Genomic DNA, 21058 nt, shown 5'->3' on the forward strand with positions numbered 1-21058 from the left:
CCTGCGTCAACGTGTTCTGCTAAGTCTAACATTTTCGTCAGTGAATCCCGAGAAAGTTCATGCAGAAACTCAGCAATTGCTGCCACGCTGCCCTGTTGAGAAGGAAAGAAAAAGTATTTTGTTTTTTTGTTTCTGAAACTGACACAGACTATGTTTTTTTTTTTTTTAGTTACATACTCTCTGTTGTGGCCTATTTGGTTTTGGGTATTTCTATTCAATCATGTCCACATAGATGTTTCTGTTCACTATTCCAGCCACTTGCTTGTGTCTCTCCATGTACCTGACTAGTATCTTATAACCTGTGACTGTGGTGGACTAGAGTTAATAATTACTTTTTAATCGGTATCCTGATATTGTCCGACTCCAGAAATCCGATTCCAATATCAAACTAATATTGATATATGTGGTCGGACTTAACATTTTCATTATTTTTCAATCATTTATTGTTCATTTAATGTTTGCATCATGAATGCAAATGGTCTGCTCACATAACAAATGCCAAGCATCTAATTTAGAGACATCTCATGGTCAGTAAGAATAACTGTTGTGCAACACTGTGACCAGCCCTTGTCCAAAGGGAAATGGCTTCTACGTTCACTTTTACAACGTGCATATTAGCCCAAAACCGATAACGTAAACTGATGTTGATATTATCCAATTTCCTATCTAATATCATTTTGAAATGCTTTTATAGGGTCTCGGCACATTTCAAAACATCAATACTGGCAAAAAAAAAACAAAAACGTTAAATAGACTTGGAGGTTTTGGTGTCCTCAAACATCGAAACAATTAAAAGCGAGACCAAAGTCCGTCTTGCTTCAGAGGAGGTCTCTGGTGGGCTCTATTTATTCTTAAGTATGCAGTAAAAGGACTGCATTTTGACATTTCTGACATACAAGTGTTTTGAATTTTAAGCTATTTGAAAGTGCATACTCCATTGACTTAAATGCTTTTTTGTGAATGGCCAGATGCAAAATGGCCAACAAGTGCTGAGGCCCATCCCCATTAATGGGCTCACATTACCCATCAGCAGAGGTGGATAGTAACGGTTTCGGCGTAGTTTGTACAAGTGAGCACTGATTTTTAAATGTGTACGCCGTACGTTCAAAATCTGTACATTTTTCCTGCATTACATTTTTTTCCCCCCTCCGTTCCGATTTAGTCACCGTTTTGGCAACGAGACAATGTGCGTTACTATGCGTTACTACGTTGGTTGAATGACGCGAGAAAAGTCAGAGACACAGAGAGAGAAGAGCGGGAGTGGGAAGGAGTGACAAGTGTTGTGACGCTGTTGCAAACGTGATGCTAGGCTAGGTGGCTCCAATATTTCCTGACTGTAGCCGACAGCCTACAATCTACGCCCACTTGATGCTACACTAGATATCACATGCATATAGAACTAGATGCGAAATGATAGACTCGGTGGCGTTAATAAACAGCTGCCATCTTAAATCAGTATACTGACTTCTCAGAAAGGTTATGTTGTAGTGAACCTTCCTAGTGAACCTAAGTAATTTTTTATCTAAAATACTCCTAAATCGGCAAAATCCTGACTTGAATCTATCTTTAAATGGTCAAACAGTTTGAAAACTTTCACATGTCGAAAGTAGACAGAAGGGAACTAATGCAAAAACAGGAGCAATTTTAACAACTTTAACGGTTGATTCACAACATTAAATGGCTTCCAAACATAGCAAAGGCTACTATGTTTTTTGTTTTGTTTGTTTGAAAAATGATGATCACGCTGGCCTGTTCAATCACATGTAGTCTTTAAAGCACCGTATAAAATGAAGTATTTGACATCAAGCGCTGCTGTCAACATGACTCGAAAACGCAGATTTTAGTCTCTCTCCTAGTTTTTATTTGGCACCGATTGACCATGGAAAACCATTTTATATAGATAACTTTATGCTGAGAAAATAAAATATATATTTAAAAAAATCAAACATTGTAAACAGTTAGACCCAATGTTACACATTACTTGAGTACATTTTTGGGATGACCACTTTTACTTGAGTAATATTATTTTTAGGGCTGTCAAAATTATCGCGTTAACGGGCGTTTATTAATTTTTAAAATCACGTTAAAATATTTGACGCAATTAACGCACATGCCCCACTCAAACAGATTAAAATGACAGAACAGTAATGTGTACTTGTTACTTGTGTTTTGTCGCCCTCTGCTGGCGCTTGGTTGCGACTAAGGGTTTTAGCACTATGAACGAGCTTTGTGTAATTACTGACATCAACAATGGCGAGCTACTAGTTTATTTTTGATTGAAAATTTTACAAATTTTATTAAAACGAAAACATTAAGAGGGATTTTAATATAAAATTTCTATAACTTGTACTAACATTTATCTTTTAAGAACTACAAGTCTTTCTATCCATGGATCGCTTTAACTGAATGTTAATGTTAATGCCATCTTGATTTATTTTTATAATAAACAAATACAGTACTTATGTACCGTATGTTGAATGTATATATCAGTCTTGTGTCTTATCTTTCCGTTCCAACAATAATTTACAGAAAAATATGGCATATTTTATAGAGGGTTTGAATTGCGATTAATTTTTAAGCTGTAATTAACTCGATTAAAAATTTTAACCGTTTGACAGCCCTAATTGTTTTGAAGTAACGAGAGTAGCGAGTAAAATTTTTTGGCTACTCTACCCACCTCTGCCAATCAGACATTTAGCCTTGGTACACACTGTAATGTATAATATTGTGTGTGGTTACCAAGGTAACCAGGTTCATACAGGTAACTCGTTACTGCAAAAATGCTTAGTCCTGCTATAAACAATAGTCTTTTTTGTCAATATAGGTAGATAAATACAGCAACAACAAAAAATCCAAACTTTTTTTTGAAAAATTTTATTTCCCATTGCCAAGGCAACTGGGTAATGTACAGTAGCATTCATCTGTCAATAAATTGAAAACTAAAGCCCATCATTTCAAAATACTGAGATTGTAAGCATATGTTTCTTCATGACTGTGCCAAATCTGAGAATTTATAGCAAAATTTGTGTTTGGAAAAAAAAATGCGGAAACGTAACCACAAACATTATATAATACATTGCAATGTATAACATTGTATTTGTGAGATCTCTAGAAAGATCTCTATGTTCTTGGTGTAGTGCCCCCTTAAGTGTCTCATTCATGTGAAGTGACAGAACCTTTGACTGAATGTATAGCATGCTCCAAACCCTACCCTCACTACTTTTTGATGTGGTGCAAGAAAAAAACGCTAAAAGAAATTAACCAAATTTATATGTAAAGTTTGGAAAAATAAACAAGCAGATTCACAAAGAGTAGAAAACCCCACCGTAAGGGGATGTTTGGCACTTTATCATAGTCCATAAATCAATGGATTTAATGAAGCACAGGTCTCAGCAATCACATTAAAAGGGCTTTAGACAAGGGCGTTGGTACTTCTTAGGCCTACGCCTCGGGCGAACTGCTCAAGCAGGCCTGTGATGGCGCCGGAGGGACTGGATGCTACAGACTTCAGACCAACAGTAGAACTGTAGGCTGCCAGGAAGATTTCCCGCACGGCTTCTAGACGGGCTTGACGTTGTGAGGGGTAGGGACACCTAGAGAAGGAAGAGGGAGAGAGAAATTTTTGACCTGTTGGCACGCGTGCACGACGTTGACATCAGATCTGCGCATCGTCATGAAATGAAGTCATTTTAGTTGTAGTGATCCCTCGTTTTTCCCCCCGCGAAAAACCGCAAAGTAGGATTTAATAGCACCTCTGAGAAATTGCCCCCCCCATCAGATGTAAATTTATATGAAAATGATCTCAATTGTTTGTGCCGTAAAAGGTTTAATTTGTGCTGCTATCGTTTTTGAGATATTTACAATTCTTTTATAGGTCAATGTGAAGTCAAAATAAAATTTTGTTATTGAGAGAGTTGGTACGCTCCGTCAGCCGCGATGGAGGGGCTGCGATTCAGACCCGTTCCCAGAAGCGGTTAAACGCGTCCCAACCGAAACAAACACAGTGTTTATTATTTGTTGCGAGACGCAACCCTCCTGCATCAATCCAACTAGATAGGATCTGGTAAAAGTCACTCGTGTACAAAATTGTTAGTAGTTGTGTCCCAATCCAATCGCGTGATCGGAAATCGGGCCGAAAAGGATCAGGTTTTTAATTTTAAAAATATACAGTGGTACCTCTATTTACAAACGTCTCTACATACAGAATTTTCAGGTTAAGACACGCCTCAACAGGAAAATATTGCCTCTTGTTACGAAAGAAATCTCAGGATACGAAAGGCAAAAATACAGTTTGGCTGGTACTCGCAGAGTTTACAGAACGTAACATACTTATAGCTGCTCTGCCATTGGCTTTTGCCTAACATTCCTGGAATCTAATTGGCTAAGTGGGACCTCTACTGTATGTGTATGTGTGTATCCCAGCGCCCTCATCATTTGCCACTCGTGTTCTGACAGCTTTACATGAGTGTATTAATTTTTATTCGTTACTCTATTCTTGGTTTTTTGCATTATGCACAACTCTGATTTTATGTTTATTGTGCAATAAACTACAATAAACATTGCAACTTGTATTTGTTACATGTTTTGATGCATTATATAAAAATTAATGTCTGAATTTTGGTGGAATGGAACGGATTAGAGAATTTACATGGAAAACGTGTCTCTACTTACAGAATTTTCAAGTTAAAAAACTACTTCCAGAATCAATTAATTTTGTAAGTAGAGGTACCACTGTATTTTTGTTTTATTGCTTCATGCTCAGACAGGCTCTCACTCTCCCCCCCTGCTGCTTTTCTTGGTCAGCAGTGCACTGGAGTTTGCTTGTTAAAGTAAACAATGATTGACAGTTGTTGAAGCTTTGGTCTTGCCAGAGAAGCTTGGTTACCTTCAAAGGTGTCGAATACGTCAATCAGCAGCGTGAGCCAATTTGAGTGGACTCACTCAATAAAGCATTTAATATAGACAAGTAATTTTCTACATTATTCTTTTTAAAAAATATTTCACATTATGAAGACGGCACGGTGGTACAGTAACATGCTTAAAACTTTTGTCAAAAAAGAAAACAAAAAACTTTTCAGTATCGGATCGGGACTCAGTATCAGCAGATTCTCAAAATCAGGAGACTCCGACTCGGGCGCAAAATATGTGTTCGGAACATTCCTAGAGAAAAGTATTGCTGAATATCCCCTCGGAGGTGATAGATGGGTAGCGGTGATAGAGTGCTCCATTTTTGGGTTAAAAAAAATGGTAAAAAAGGTGTGAAAGAATATTTTACTCATGCTTATAAAACACATAACTGCTGTGAAACTATATTCATTTGTGAGACTGTATCCATCCATGTTATTGTGCTGCACATATATTTATTTGAACATAATACAATGGGTTTCTGTAGACTGCCTCATGTGATTTGACTCCCTCTTGGAAACACTAGAGCTAGTTTCCAAGGTCAGGCTCAGTTTTTCTGTGGAAAATCACCAGAGTTGGGCAGTATTAACTTTCACTTATGTTGTTTCGTAGAAGATATCGTTTCATAGTAAGCAACGCCCTTTCTTCAGTATATAGAGGCTTGACTTGTATTATCACCGTGTACTTCTGCGTGATCACAGCACTTGACTGGATCACACCATTTGTACCCTTGATATATATCTTGTTTATCTATAAAGCCTTCGAAGCAAGCAATCCTTGGCTGAGTTTGATTCTTTTCTCTTATTTGAGCTATTTATTGATACTTGTCTGGGTGTTCAAAAGTCAACTTCCTTGAAAAAAATAAAATTCTTTTGGAGGTTGTGGACGTTTGTAGCGGGCTTTGGGTGCTCTAAAAGTGGATAAAAACAGTGCAAAGTACTGCTGAAAATGCCCCGGGTGGTCCTCATGTTGAAACTGGAGATAAAACAAGGTAGGGTAGGGCTGCGATGTGTACAGCCAATCAGCTCATGAGATAAATCAGCTCTCATTTGTTCTATTGTTTGTAAATCAGCATAGGGGTGGCTGCGATGTTACACAGCCAATCAGCTCGCGGGATGAAGCCACTCTTACTGGTGGTCTCGTCGGTTGATCATAATTGGAGAGGCTGCAATGGTGCTCTCATATGTCAATCTCATGCCAGGAACCAATCAAGCGCCTTGTAGGAGTGCCCTTGGTTATGTACAAAGCCCATGAGTTAAGTCCTTGCGAAACATTCTCGCTGGTGCCTCAAAATGATCTGACGCATATTTTTTTAATTTTATTTTTTGATGAATATTTTTTTAAAACCCACTGAATCCGTAACAGGTCAACCGCAAAGCTGCGAGGGATCACTGTTTTGACACTCACTAAAAAAAAACGTGAGATGGAAGCTTTACTCACATCCTTCCGTTGGGTCCTTCTTCCTGCAAGCTGAAGGACAGGAGGGAGTCGTAGGGAGCGTCCACAGCAGATGAGGTGGATGAGGCCGAAGTCAAAGGTGGCTGGAAAGAAGGATGATCGTGGATGCTACCACAACCAGAGACGATTTGCCAACTGCCGTAGTCTGTGGACAGAGAAGAACCTGACCGAGTGTAGTCTGTGGCAAACCTGTGGATAAAAATGATGGACAAACATTACTGATAGTATTTCATTTTTTAGCAAATCAACTAAGGGACGATGAAAATGAACGTCATTGAAAGATAAATATGCCAACAATTATCACATTTCGTGTATTCAATTGGAGCCTATCACAAGCCCAGGGCGAGAGGGAGACTGCACCAGAAGAAAATTAGAATGCATTATTTTTTAAAATACATTTTTTGACCGCCCAGAGGGAGGTCTAAAAAAACTTACTTGCTTTTTTCTAGTTTTTCCTCTTGGTGAGGACACTAACTAAAATGACCTATTTGTGGAATGATCAGAATGGAATTTGGTAGGTATATTTCAAGGATGTATTTGCATAGATCCTCAGAGCCCATTTTTTCATTCATATTTTGTCTCAGGGCTGTTTAATTACATTAATTAATTAATTGCTGATTTATTGTTTTCTGGATGTTCCAAGTTTGAAAGAAGAGGGCACGCGCACTCTTCGGCAAAGGCGTCACTAGACCTAGTACAATACTGGGGCACGGCGGGCAATGGCAAACGTGCAAAAAAAAATGTTTGCACAAAAAGACAGAAATAGCGCTTTAAGGACTATGGATAATTTAATTTATTCTCACCCTACCTTTTGACCAAAGTCACTTGACCAAAATAAGTTTCTGTATTTAAAAAAATAAAGTGACTTTTTTTGTTTGTTTCCCAGACATCAGTATTCAAAATCAAAATTGGGAAATCCCTAGTTGATGGTCAATTCACCTCTGCGGACGCTCATCAACTTCATTCTCTCCTTCACCTCTTTCTACACTCTGCTGCTCTACCCTTTCTGGAAAGAAACGGGATATATCACTGTAACTTATGCAATTCATTTCAAATGGTAGTTTTGACCTAAAAGTGGTTCATGTTGCCCAGGTGGGTTACCTAGCTTACCTCTCTCATTCCTCCTTGCTGCAAGCAAATAACTTTCTAATATCCATTTCCAAGAGTAATGCTGTTTGAGTAAAATAAAAATAGAAAATAATACATCTTGTTCCAGATTACAGGGACTGCAGTAACATATAAAATGCTTGTACAACAGCTGACAATTATGATGCACACACGTACAAAATTGTTTGAGGTCATATCCCAAAGATAGGCAATAATTCATCATATGGGTTGATGCTATTCATTTTGGTCGTATATACAAATAGCAGTAAATAGCATCATCATTGAAACAGTTTAAATGCAGTGGTATGAGAAAGTATCAACCTTTTGGAATTTGTCACATTTCTGAATAAAATCACCATCAAATGTGATCTGATCGTTATCAAAATCACACAGATGAAAAAACTGCTATAAATAAAACCACCCAACATTTACAGATTTTCATATTTTACTGAGGATAGTATGCAAACAATGACAGAAAGGGAAAAATCCTTCCACATTTAATATTTTGTGCCCCCCTCCTTTGGCAGCAATAACTAAGGCAGCAACCAGACGCTTCCTGTGGCTGCAGATCAGTCTGGCACATCGATCTTGGCCCATTCTTCTCTACAAAACTGCTGTAGTTTAGTCAAATTCCTGGGATGTGTGGCATGAATCGCTGTCTTTAGGTCATGCCAAGCATCTCAATGGGGTTCTAGTCTGGACTTTGACTTGACCACTCCAGAACGTGTATTTTGTTCTTCTGAAACCATTCTGAAGTTGATTTACTTCTGTGTTTTGGATCATTGTCTTGTTGCAGCATCCATCCTCTTTTTAGCTTCAACTATCTGACAGATAGCCTCAGGTTTTCCTGCAAAACATCCTGATAAACCTTTGAATTCATTCTTCCATTAATGATTCCAAGTTGTCCAGGCCCTGAGGCAGCAAAACAGCCACAAATCATGATGCTCTTTCCCATCATGCTTCACGGTGGGGATGAGGTGTTGATATTCGTGAGCTGTTTAATTTTTCCTCCACATGACGTTGTGTGTTACTCCCTAACAATTCAACTTTGGTTTCATCACTCCACAAAATATTTAGGCAAACGTTCTGTGGAGTGTCTTTTTGCGAACATTAAACGACCAACAATGTTTTTTTTAGACAGCAGTGGCATCCTCCGTGGAGTGCTCCCATGAACACCATTCTTGGCCATTGTTTTACATATAGTTGATGTGGGCCCAGAGATATTGGACTGTGCCAGTGATTTCTGTAAGTCTTTAGCAAACACTGTAGGGTTCTTTTTAACCTCTCTGAGTATTCTGTGCTGAACTCTTGGCGTCATCGTTGGTGGATGGCCACTCCTTGGGAGAGAAGCAACAGTGCCAAACTCTCCATTTGTAGATAACTTCTCTGACTGTCGATTGATGAACATCCAGACTTTTAGAGATGGTTTTGTATCCTTTCCCTCTCTATACAAATCAACTATCCTTGATCACAGGTCTTCAGACAGCCCTTTTGACCGAGCTATGATGCACATCAGACAATGCTTCTCATCAAGGCATTTCTTACCAAGCGTGTGTTTTATAGTGGGCAGTGCAGCTTTAAACCACTCCTCGGTGATTGGGCACACACCTGACTTAAAATTGTTAGGTAAAAATTGGTTTCAATTGCTCTTTAAGTCACCTTAGGCAGATGGTTCACTTACTTATTTTTTGCCCTTCTGTCATTGTTTGCATGGTTACCGCATTAAAGTATGAAAACCTATAAATGTTTGGATGGTTTTAGTTAAAGCAGACACTGTTTTCACATCTCTGTGATTTTGACAAAAATCAGATTACATTTAATGGTGATTTTATGCAGAAATGCGAGAAATACCAAAAAGTTCAGATACTTTTTCATACCACCGTACCACATATAATATTAACATAATATTAGACAAAGCTCTTGAGTGAGAGCCTGTCACTCAAATGGCATTTAATTGTCATTGTATTCATAGCCAGTAAACTCAAAGACAGCAGCTAATCTGCAACTTCAATTTGCGAACAGTAGTTTACCCCGTTATCTGCCTGATACGTAAAGAGTAAAGTTGAACCATTTAAATTCACAATTCATGGGAATAGGCGACCAAACAAACATCAACAAAAACGAACAACAAGGATGGGCAGTTTATCTGGCACCAACCTGTAAAGCAGGTGGGAAGATGTCATTTGCACTGTCGTTTGCATAATTAGCACACACAACGTAATGTTCATGCTGCATTCACGTGTTGGTGGAGCTATAATCTTTTCACACACTAACATTTCCCACACACGCAATTCTTTGTTTTCACAACAGAACATCTGGCTACAGTACCTCTTTGTTTTGTCTGAGGTCGTACAGGGAGATCTTCAACTCCCCTAGTTAAGCCTGAGATGTTATAATATGCACGGTCTTATCTAGGAGGCGGAACTAGACTGCCCGCTGGTTCTCTTAACAGTCTGGTACGCAAACATAAACTGTATGATATCGAAGGTCGAGAGACTTCTACTCGAGACACCTCAGTAGACTCTCCTGGCAAGCCAGCATGATTCCTACTCCTGAATTGTGTGTCGTCATTTCCACTTCGTTAAAAGAATTAAAGAAACCGTAAAAAGGAGAATCAACTCTCTTTTCCTTCACAACCATATGTTTTCATTAGGGCTGCAGCTATCGAATATTTTAGTAATCGAGTAATCGACTGAAAATTCTATCGATTAATCGAGTAATCGGATAAAACAAATATATTTTTAGGTGAAGAGCAATTATAAATATACATGAGAAAACAAGACATTTCATCTAATCTTGAACCATTTTCAGTCAATCAATGTCTTTATTTTCGATGTATATTGTAGCTAGAATTAAAAAAAAAAAGACTAATTCACTGCTTTCACTCAAAAAACTTTTAGATCTTATTAAAAAAAAAAAAAAAAAAAAAAAAAATATATATATATATATATATATATATATATATATATATATTACCTAAAAATGCCGTTACGCTTGATAACACACATCACTTAAAAGTTAGGATTTTTTCCCTCGTGTTTCAATTGAATTTTTCTTTGTGTCACGCCATTTTTAAGTTCTAGTTAAGTTTTAAGTTAGTCTAAAATGTAAGTCCTGATAGGATTTTGAGTTTTTGCAGTGTTCAAAATAAATGTATGATACAGGCTGTACTGGAGCACATTAGGGACCAGTGCTACTTGGTGTTTTATCCAGCAATGACTACTGAGCTAAAATTGATAGTTAGCATGATTAAGTTTTTATTTTACACCCTCATCACTCCACAATGCTATGTTATGTTAAAGCCTGTATGTAAAACACGTTAGCCACGCAACGACAGTGGTCATAATTAATTGAAACCTAGTCCTCCGCAGGGCTAACTTTACGTGAGCTAGTAGCGACAGTAACGTTAATTTTATTTATTAGCGCTTAGCGCTCTTTATTAGCGCTGTACTGCTTTAAGATGGCGGCTGTTTAATAACGCTGCCCAGACGCGGCCGAGTCTGTCATTGCGCATCTAGTTCAACATACATGTGATCTTTATGAGACGCATCAGACGCTAGCTGTTACCAACGTAGCATCGTGCGGCTAGTATTTGGCAACGTCGGCGTCGTTTGTGGCGGCTGTCAGCTGCAGTAAGTTTTTTTTTCCCCCTTCTTCCTCTCCGCACGTGACAGCGCGTTGTCCCGCATTAAAAGTAGTCCGAGCAAAACGTGATGCTTAAGCCTGTCAAAATAAACGATTACTCGAGGTGAATAAAATTACTCGGATCAGTTTTTAAACTCGAGTTACTCGAGTTGCTCGAGTACTTGTTTCAGCTCTAGTTTTCATCCTACATCATTACGACTTTACTACACATCAGAACCAATTTTCAACTTGGGAACTAAGACTCAAGCATACATGAACGCAGCATATCTCCCGAATGTGCTCATATGCCTATCACAGCCATATTAAATAGGTGCATTCTGTAGATAATGCTTAATAGACTTAAAGTCCAAAGTAGTTTTTTTTTTCCACCGGTGAAATTTATACTGGGGCACTGCAGATCAATATTGGGGCAAGCGCCCCAGTGAAATATCTCTGGCGATGCGCTTCGACTGATTGAACATTTAGAGAGCGTTCCTTTTGAACTTGTAGATGGGAACTTTGCATGTTGTGAAAAAGCTACTATCCATAACATTCAGTTTTTTTTCCAATGGCCTTCCTTTCCAGCCAAAACAGTTTCACCAACAGTTTCACATCATACACGACCGGAATTCTCATGCAACACAGGCTCTCTTTCATTTGATCCCCCAAAAATGGCCGTTTGCCCGTTTGGGGGATTTTTTTTTAAAAGAAAAATAAATAAATAAAATAAAATTCTAAACGCTACTTTTCTTACAATTTTTATCCAAATCACATCATTTCTACATAAAAAAAATTTAGGACACAAAGGGGAACAAAAGTTTATAGTTTTTGCTATAAGCAAAAACTACGGTTGGGCCAAAATGTGCTAAAAACATACCCATTCATTTCTAGTGGACACAATTTCCCATTGAGTTCCAATGGCTCTATTCACCATTCATTTCAAGAGCACAAAAACTTGCGTTCACTCCTACTTATTTCCAACAGAAGTGACTCAATATCAACAGGAAATTAGCCTAAATGTCCCCAAATCAACAGGGAGTGACTCGATATCTACAACAAGTGAACCTGGAACGGCTCAAAATCACCGGAAGTAACCCTGAAATGCCTCAAAATCAATAAGTGACCCTTGAATGCCTTAAGATCCACAGTAAATGATCCAATGTGAACAAGAAGTGAACCCAAAATAAACAGAGTGTGATCCGATATCTACAGGAAGTACGAGATGCCTCAAAATCAACAGGGGGTGACCTGCTGATGAGCCAGGGATTGGAGACCTACAAGGGGGGTTTGCATTCAAATTTCACTTTTTGGAGCTTTTAATGATGCTATCAGGCATGAAAATGGGTCAGGGGTTAAAAAGGTGAGAAGGGTTTGGAGGAAATATGTTCCAGTACACTGTACACCCCAACAAAATATTGAGCTCTGTCGACCCACACTGTGTTTCAGCAGGGCCGTGCAGAGGCCGGTGGAGGGGCGGGTGCTCGTAGATCAAAAGGGGCACATGAACAAGTATTTAATACACCTTAAAACAACATAACTTCAATTTTAACCAGCTTTAGATTATAATTGGCTGTGACTGTGACATACTTTAATTGGGAGGGGGCAACAGTGAATAGAAATCAAAACTGTCATCAACACTTTCTGGCTGCGACTCAGTCAGTCTGCCTCTTTTCTTCCTTCAACCTCTGCATCAAAACTTCCTTCCTCAACTTGTTCATCTGAGAACAAACCACATCAGATGGTCACTGAGCCACCAACAGCACAGTTTTCTTAAAACTATTATTTCATTATTATCCATACTTAACAACTCTAGCACCTAATGATTAATAAAGCAATGACATAACAATCTTATAGAAAAATAACATTGTAATTGTGTTTATAATACCCGACTATCCTTGCAAACTTATTCTTACCAGGTCTGCTATTCACCCACCTGATGAGGTATCCACTGCCTTTAGCAGCCTCATCTAACTCCTTTTTTTATCCCTCAATCTCCTTTCCCTACGACGCATGTCTATGTAATGAAATATAAATATTTAAAAAAACAAAAAAACAGACTCCCCAGTAGCTTTTAGTTTTAAAGCTTTCTTAATTTCTTTCTCTCTCAATAACGATGGAGGTAGATTTGTTTTTATTATTCAATCAAAAAACAAAGTTACTTCTATCAAAAACTAAGTTGCTTCAATCAAAATACAGTATATACTTTTAATCCCCAAAAAGTCACTTCAATAAAAAAAATTGTTTTTGATTGCAAAAATAAATTTGAGACAAAACATTTGAAAACTATTTTTCTTGATTGAAACAAATTTTTCCATTGAAGTAATGTTGTTATGCGTTTGGGCCACATTTTGGCTAGGACATTTGTGTCTTTATTATTCAATCAAATAAGTTGCGTCAAACAAAAATATATATATAAAAAGAAAAACTTTGCACATGTGTCAATCACCGTTTACTAAAGCCTGAGAGGGTTTGAGTAGACTCACTATGAAGCATTTAATAAAGCCAAGCATTTTCTTACTTTATTCTTGTTAAAAAATAATTCGGTGGGGCAGTAACATGTTTAAAAATTATCATAATTCTTACATTTTGAAGTGCTTGAAAACCATTTATAAATGATACTTTGGTGAAAAAAGTGAAAAACATGTCTTATATATATGTATCTTTTTTCCAATGTAAAATCTGAATAAATGCATTGAACACGCACAAAAAAATGGGGGGGGGGCGCTACTTCGCGGTTTTCACTTATTGCGGCGGGTTCTGGTCCCCATTAACCGCGAAAAACGAGGGATCCCTGTATTTCTGAAAAGCTTTAAGAAGCAGGACTCATTCCCAACACTCGTCGGGCCGGTGTTGTGCCAACACCGGCCGTCAGCTCAAATCCAAGCCGAAAATAACGCGTCTCCGGCGGACGACGGGAGCGATGTGAGGCGCCCCCTCCATCCGAGAGCATACCGCTTAATTTGACTCAACAGTGTGTTTCTTCGTTTATATTACCGCTAAATACACAAGCTTGACGCCAATTTAACAGGAGCTATTTTTTTTCATGGGAGATTTGGCTAGCTCTGGCAGTGTTCAACGCAAGCTGCAACGAATGGCACTAACTTTTTTATATCGCAAAATGTGAAAACGATTGAAACCATTACTCACCAAATTCAATCTGCTGGCAAATACAGGCAAGTGTGTATGCTGCGCTATGGTCTGCCCCGGTGTGGATAAGGCCTGCTTTTTGTTTTCGCAGCTTTGCAATGCAACCAAAGGCTCTCCGAGCACTCCATGTACAGTAAGGAGTGCGCGCGTTTGGAATAATGGAACGCAGCTTGGGCCGATGATTGGTTGTCATCAGCGAAGCATCTAGAAGGATTTGCTGACTGTGTTCTTAAGTGCTCAGTTTACGTACTAAGTTAATCACATGATGATGATAATAATAATAATTAAATAAAACCTCCCGACCCCCCCCCAAAAAAGAATTTCTCCTCGGATCTACGCAATTCACGTAGGTCGCCCTTTTTGACTTCAAAACGGCGAATTTCGCCGAAAGGTGAGAGATTTTCATGCCTGTGCTATATGGTCATTCCATTTTTAAAAAAGATATTCAGAGTGGTTTTATGAACCACTCACCTAATGTTTGAGAAATCGTCATATCGCTCCAGTCTGCCGGTGAGGGCTGCTGAACCGATCGGTGGTATCTATCTCTTCCTCTTTTCCCGAGCTCATCCTGTGCTCTGACATGTGCTGCACAGCTCCGCTCCCCTGCGCACCACCTCCACTCCCCTTCAAGAAAAGTTGCAGGTAATGCTACAGCTTAGCTAACACTTAGCGATTTGGCAGACTACAAGTCGGAGGAAAAACACACGTAGTAGCTTTTTAATCAAATAATTGTGCAAAATGTCGAAGAGCAAATGTATATTTGGATACAATAGAGGATTTCCTCATTTTACACTTTGAAAGCATGACAGACTTCATCAGAAATGACTGAACTCTGAAAACTTGGAGAAGGGGGGGGGGGGTTCCTTAATGAGACAAGAGTCCCTTTTCCAGCTGTTTGAGACAGCCATGATGCCAAGACAAGTTCTCGTAGTCGCGAACGAGATGAAGCGCTTTTGGTAAAAGGTAAAAATGTTACCTAAATGTGCTTTAGAATGATACTATACGCCTGAAAAAATAGGCGAGATCCACCCAGTAAGAAAAGTTACCGATGCAACTGCGGCTCTCTGAATTCCATCTGATAGTCTGTTAAGGACCTTCCAATACCAAATGATCACTCTTATGTTAATCGCATAGGACAAGGAGCAGTTTAATATTGATACAGCATTTTGGTTCCTATTGGTGTGCTTTGCAGAATGGAAGAGAAACCATTTGTTTGATAGTACAAATAGCTTTCGGGTTGTCTGAAATCACAGTTTTGATCAGTAAATGATAAATTGTTCAGTCCTACTTTAAAGTTCCATCTACAAAAGGGGTGTCCAAACTTTTTGCAAAGGGGGCCAGATTTGGTGTGGTAAAAATGTGGGGGGCCGACCTTGGCTGACGTCCTTTACGTAGAACAATATATTTAAGCAAATTTGATCTCGCAACAAGCCTTTGTGGTGTTCTCTTTCGACTCTAGGGCTCTTGCAAAATACTGCTGCTGTGAAGTTAAACTAGCTTCAGTTTCTCGCTGCGTATCTTCCCTGTAATCTTGTCATACATGTCAGCGTGTCTTGTTTGGTAATATCGCCTCACACTGAACTCTTTAAAAACAGCGACTGTCTCTTTGCAAATGAGGCAGACACAGTTGTTGCGTATTTTAGTGAAGAAATAGTCCAATTTTCACCTATCCTTGAAGCGCTGGCCGTTGCAGTCAACTTTCTTTTTTTTGTTGATTGTCGCCATTTTAGAAAATTGGAAGTAAAGGGTCACACTGGGTAATGTTCCTTCGAGTGCTGCTGCCTTTTAGTGGGTAAATGAGGAGCAGCATTTAGTGTGTAACCTACTTCATACGTATGCTGGTAGCAGTACTGTTGACCAATTTATTAAGTCTGTGTGTGGGCCAGACGTTATTGATTTTATGACAGATGCTGGGGGCCGGAAGAAATTTGACCACGGGCCGCATTTGGCCCCCGGGGCGCACTTTGGACATGTCTGATCTACACAGTTACCTTTGGCCAGGGACAGCCAATGGGCTGCTGCCAGTGCGCGTGATGGCGTGCTCCGAGTGGTTGGATGAGGACGAACTGGAAGACCTGGCCTCACTAAGGGGATGTGGGAGCTGGTCATCCCCAGGGTTTTGTTTGTTCCACACGACCATTTGAGGAGAGCAGGTGGTGCCTTTTTTCCTGAGTAAGGGAAAATAATGTAAAGAAAAAAAATGAACTCAAATTCTAGCGATTATTAGATTGACAGCGTGCACAGGTATATGCACTGTTTGGCAACTAAGAGCCTAATAATTGGTATCACTTTCTCATATGAATGTATTTGAAGCAATTTTGCATACCTAACCCATTTTCCAATATATATATTTTTTTTAATCAGCTCAAAGTTCAACGGTGTGTAACACTAACCAAGAGGAAAGTGAGGGCTGGCTGTAGAAGGTGTCCACAGTGTCACTTGTGAAGCTGGAAGTCACACCCACCTCCTCAGTGATGAGCATAAAGTCACTGCTCAGACTTGTCACACTTCCACGATCCCGAGACTCTGAAAACAAAAAGAAAAGGGCTCAGTCTCACTGTCTTTTATTATGAATTTCCTATAAACCAATGTTCACACACATACAATTATCTTGTAAAATTGGGTGCATGGAGATTATAACAGGTGTGCCTCTGTATATGTGGATACATAATTATGAATTACTTACACCGATGACTATCTTTAGAAAAAATAGGCACATGTTAACTTAGCTTGTAACTGGTTGATATCAAAACTGGTAAAGATTAAAATACAGATTTATAAGTGTGATTTTATGCACTTATTATGAAAGTATTTCTCGGGTAAACAGTGAAAATGAGAGGAAAACTTGGCATGTCGAATTACAGTGTGTGCCCCTGAATCTTCTGCTTGTGCCCCTAAAATTTTAAGTTAGGGCCAACTATGCTCCTAGTAAAAAAAAAATGTTAGTCTAGAACTACTACCGGTACTGACTTACTTAATTGGCAGACGTCCTCAAATGTAAAATCCCCATCTCTGCAGTGGGAGCTCTTCCTTCTGCGAGAAAAGCAAAAGATTTCAGGAAAAAAATATAACCAAGAGGGCATTTTGTGTTGTATGATTGGAAATTATTTTGACCATATTGTGTAAATCAGTAATTAAGGTGGGGGGAAAAATAAATATCCCATTAGGTAACAAATGAACACACCTCTGTTTTTTAATAGCAGAGAACTTCTCTGAGACAATGTGCTTCAAAAAATTGAAGCAAAAAAAGAAAATCTGAAGGAGAAAGAATTTTTTTTATCAAAAGGTGAACAGTAAAACCAAATGACTTATTGAAGTATCTTTAACAGTTGATGATTTAAACTGTTAATGTACCTCTTCTCCCTTGGAGAGTCGATCTGGAAGCATGTGACTAAAAACAAAAGCAGAAGGACGTAAAAATGTTAAAAATGTCTGACCAAGTGAGAACCAAAACAAAACTTGCACATTGAATAAAACTATGGCTAAGCAGGATTCTATTGGAAAGTGTAATGTGCCGAAATGTGCCAGCCCTGTGCCCTAACAGTAAGAAAGTAAGCTTATTTGTCGTCATGTAGACATTTGTGGAGGATTGTGGAGGATGCCTGGGGTAAATGGAGGCCGTTATGCCTGACGTCCCTCCAGATAGAGGACGCAGAGGACCTGTATATCTTCGGCGCTCTGATGGCTCTCGCCTTCCTGTTGCTTCTTGGTGCCCTCTGGGTTCGCCGATTCTCGATGAGGATGAAGAACCAACTCCATGAGATACTGGAGGTTGCTCGTCACAACGGCGACAAATTGGCACAGGTGATGAAGGAGCAAGCAACGCTAAGTGACGCCGCCTCACGACTGGTCACAAAAATCGACGCGGAGCTGCGTGATCATGAGAGACACGCTAGACCAAACCGGGCAAGGGATGATGATGACTAACCTCCTGAAACGGATACTGCACACGCGAGCCTCCATTGCACCCCAGGCTTTCCCTCCCTTCATCTACTTGGACTTCAACTGATACAATGAACTCAAATTGACAATATGCGAAATTTCCATGGCAATCAATGACTTTTGAACGAAATGCGTTAGACAATGACTGGATTGATACACAATATGCTGTTTGTGCGACCCGGGCTGATGGGGGACGGGTTTCCGATAAGCATTTGCTTTTCCCGTCTTCCTTGTCTGTCTTCATCTTCGTCCTTCGGGTTAACAAAATTCCACACTCTGAAAAATGTTCCACACGCTGAAACTGTTAATGATTTCATAATGATTTGATTTTGATGATGATGATGACAATGACAATAAATTCATTCATTCATTCGTGGCACTAAAAGTCATCTTCTTACCACTTATCCATTTAACATAAAAAATAAGATGATGATAATGATGATGAAGATGCCAGTCTGGCCTGCCACACCTAAATGTTTTTTGCGTTGTGGTCGTTGCCTGTCAAGGCAATAATTATTGTCATTCTTTTTTTCTTCTTCTCAATTTAGATGCGTTCAAAGTCCCCTCAGCAATAAATTTTTTGCAAATGATCACTCCAAATATAATAAATTCAACAGAACACAAAAATATGATACAAATAGTGGAACAAGAAAACAAATGATCATCATTTTGAACACGCTTTTTACACTCGCTTCACTCAAACCTCTCATCTCCCACACTCCTATGTGATAAGGGGGATTGCGTATTGTCATTGTTCAGTCAGCTAATTCGTCAAAAATCAGGATAGGCGGGGGAATGCGTTTCCCTGCATATTCTTGAAAAGCACCATACCCGTATTTGTTCATTCTACAAATAAGAAACTACTTTAGAGTTTGATGATAATAAGGGAAAAAGCACTTCCCTTGAAAGCTCTATAGGGACGATTACGTTTTTCAAGGGACAGTTGGCAACCCTACAAGCATGCTAAGTTTGTTCACATTGTAAAAATGAATTTACCATACAACTGTATGCAAAAGTATCTGAATCTTTTGGAATTTGTCACATTTTTGCATAAAATCACCTTCAAATCTGATCTTTGACAAAATCACACAGATTAAAATACAGCGTCTGCTTCAACTAAAACCACCCAAACATTTTCAGGTTTTCATATTTTAATGAGGATAGCATGCAAACAATGACAGAAGGGGGAAAAATAAGTAAGTGAACCATCTGCCTAAGGCGACTCAAAGAGCAATTGAAACCAATTTTTACCAAACATTTTAAGTGAGGTGTGTACACAATCACTGATGAGTGGTTTAAAGCTGCCCTGCCCACTATAAAAGACACACCTGGTAAGAAATGTCCTGATGAGAAGCATTGTCTGATGTGCATCATGGCTCGGCCAAAAGAGCTGTCTTAGGACCTGCGATCAAGGATTGCTGATTTGTATAAAGCTGGGAAAGGATACAAAACCATCTCTAAAAGTCTGGTTGTTCATCAATCGACAGTCAGAGAAGTTGTCCACAAATGGAGAGCATTTGACACTGTTGCTTCTCTCCCGAGGCGTGGCAGTCCACCAAAGATGACGCCAAGAATTCAGCGCAGAATACTCAGAGAGGTAAAAAAGAACCCTACAGTGTTTGCTAAAGACTTACAAAAATCACTGGCACAGTCCAATATCTCTGTGCACACATCAACTATATGTAAAACAATGGCCAAAAATGGTGTTCATGAGAGAAGCCACTGCTGTCTAAAACAAACATTGTGGCTCGTTTAATGTTCACAAAAAGGCACTTGGACACCACACAGACATTTTGGCAAAATATTTTGTGGACTGATGAAACCAAAGTTGAATTGTTTGGGAGTACCACACAATGTCATGTGCGGAGGAAAAATGACAACATCAACACCTCATCCCCACCGTGAAGCGTGGTGGAGGGACCATCATGATTTGGGGCTGTTTTGCTACCTCAGGGCCTCGACAACTTGCAATCATTAATGGAAGAATAAATTTAAAAGTTAATCAGGATGTTTTGCAGGAAAACCTGAGGCCGTCTGTCAGATGTTGAAGCTAAAAAGAGGATGGATGATGCAACAAGACAATGATCCAAAACACAGAAGTAAATCACCTTCAGAATGGTTTCAGAAGAACAAAATACACGTTCTGAAGTGGCCAAGTCAAAGTCCAGACTTGAACCCCTATTCAGATGCTGCTAAAGACAACGATTCATGCCACACATCCCAGGAATCTGACAGAACTACAGCAGTTTTGTAGAGAATAATGGGCCAAGATTAGCTGTGATAGATGTGCCAGACTGATCTGGAGCTACAGGAAGCATCTGGTAGAAGTTATTGCTGCCAAAGTGTGTGTGTGGGGGGCGGCACAAAATATTAAATGTGATGGTTCACTTATTTAAACCCCCCCGTCATTGTTTGCACACTATCTTCATTAAAATATGAAAACCTATAAATGTTTGGGTGGTTTTAGTTCAAGCAGACACTTTTTTCATCTGTGCGATTTTGCCAAAGATCAGATCACATTTGATGGTGATTTTATGCAGAAATGTGAGAAATTCCAAAATGTTCGGATACTCTTTTCATGCCAATGTACATGAAAGTAATACAGGTAAACTCAAAAGTACATCCCTTGTTTAGGTGAAGAACTGATCCAATAATTGGCTGATTGGTGGCGGGTGGGGCATCCATTGTCTCGCATGGTTAAAACTTTTATAGGCTGACAATCAACTTTTAATGTGAAAATCTCAGTCCAACCATTGAGAACCGTGTTAGGAGTACTTCCAAAAAACATGTTTCTTTTACATCTATTGAAATATTAGGGCCATTTAATGAATAATTGGAAGTGCAAATCCTACATAGTGCTTCTTTAAGGCAACAG

At 39.1% G+C, this 21058-nt stretch overlaps 1 protein-coding gene across 3 annotated transcripts in view; it reads right to left on the bottom strand.

Moving 5' to 3' along the window:
* Nucleotides 1-2883: 2883 nt before the first annotated feature.
* mtmr14 (myotubularin related protein 14) overlaps nucleotides 2884-21058 on the bottom strand; it is a 65023-nt gene continuing 46848 nt past the window's right edge. Inside the window, exons 13-20 of one of the 3 annotated variants that reach the window (XR_009064375.1) lie at nucleotides 17596-17632; nucleotides 17426-17496; nucleotides 17216-17274; nucleotides 16635-16767; nucleotides 16233-16409; nucleotides 7474-7534; nucleotides 7303-7369; nucleotides 6405-6552 (exon numbers count right to left, since the gene is read on the bottom strand). Coding sequence is in view for 1 of the 3 variants with exons in the window: in XM_057845598.1 (XP_057701581.1) it covers nucleotides 3413-3593; nucleotides 6346-6552; nucleotides 16233-16409; nucleotides 16635-16767; nucleotides 17216-17274; nucleotides 17426-17496; nucleotides 17596-17632 (865 nt within the window). In the remaining 2 variants the exon portion in view is untranslated. Of the gene's footprint in view, nucleotides 3594-6345; nucleotides 6553-7302; nucleotides 7535-16232; nucleotides 16410-16634; nucleotides 16768-17215; nucleotides 17275-17425; nucleotides 17497-17595; nucleotides 17633-21058 lie in introns of those variants that run through there. The other 2 variants (XM_057845598.1, XR_009064374.1) reach the window with 2 other exon arrangements.

Source organism: Corythoichthys intestinalis, chromosome 9 (assembly GCF_030265065.1).
Source record: "Corythoichthys intestinalis isolate RoL2023-P3 chromosome 9, ASM3026506v1, whole genome shotgun sequence".
Lineage (NCBI taxonomy): Eukaryota > Metazoa > Chordata > Actinopteri > Syngnathiformes > Syngnathidae > Corythoichthys > Corythoichthys intestinalis.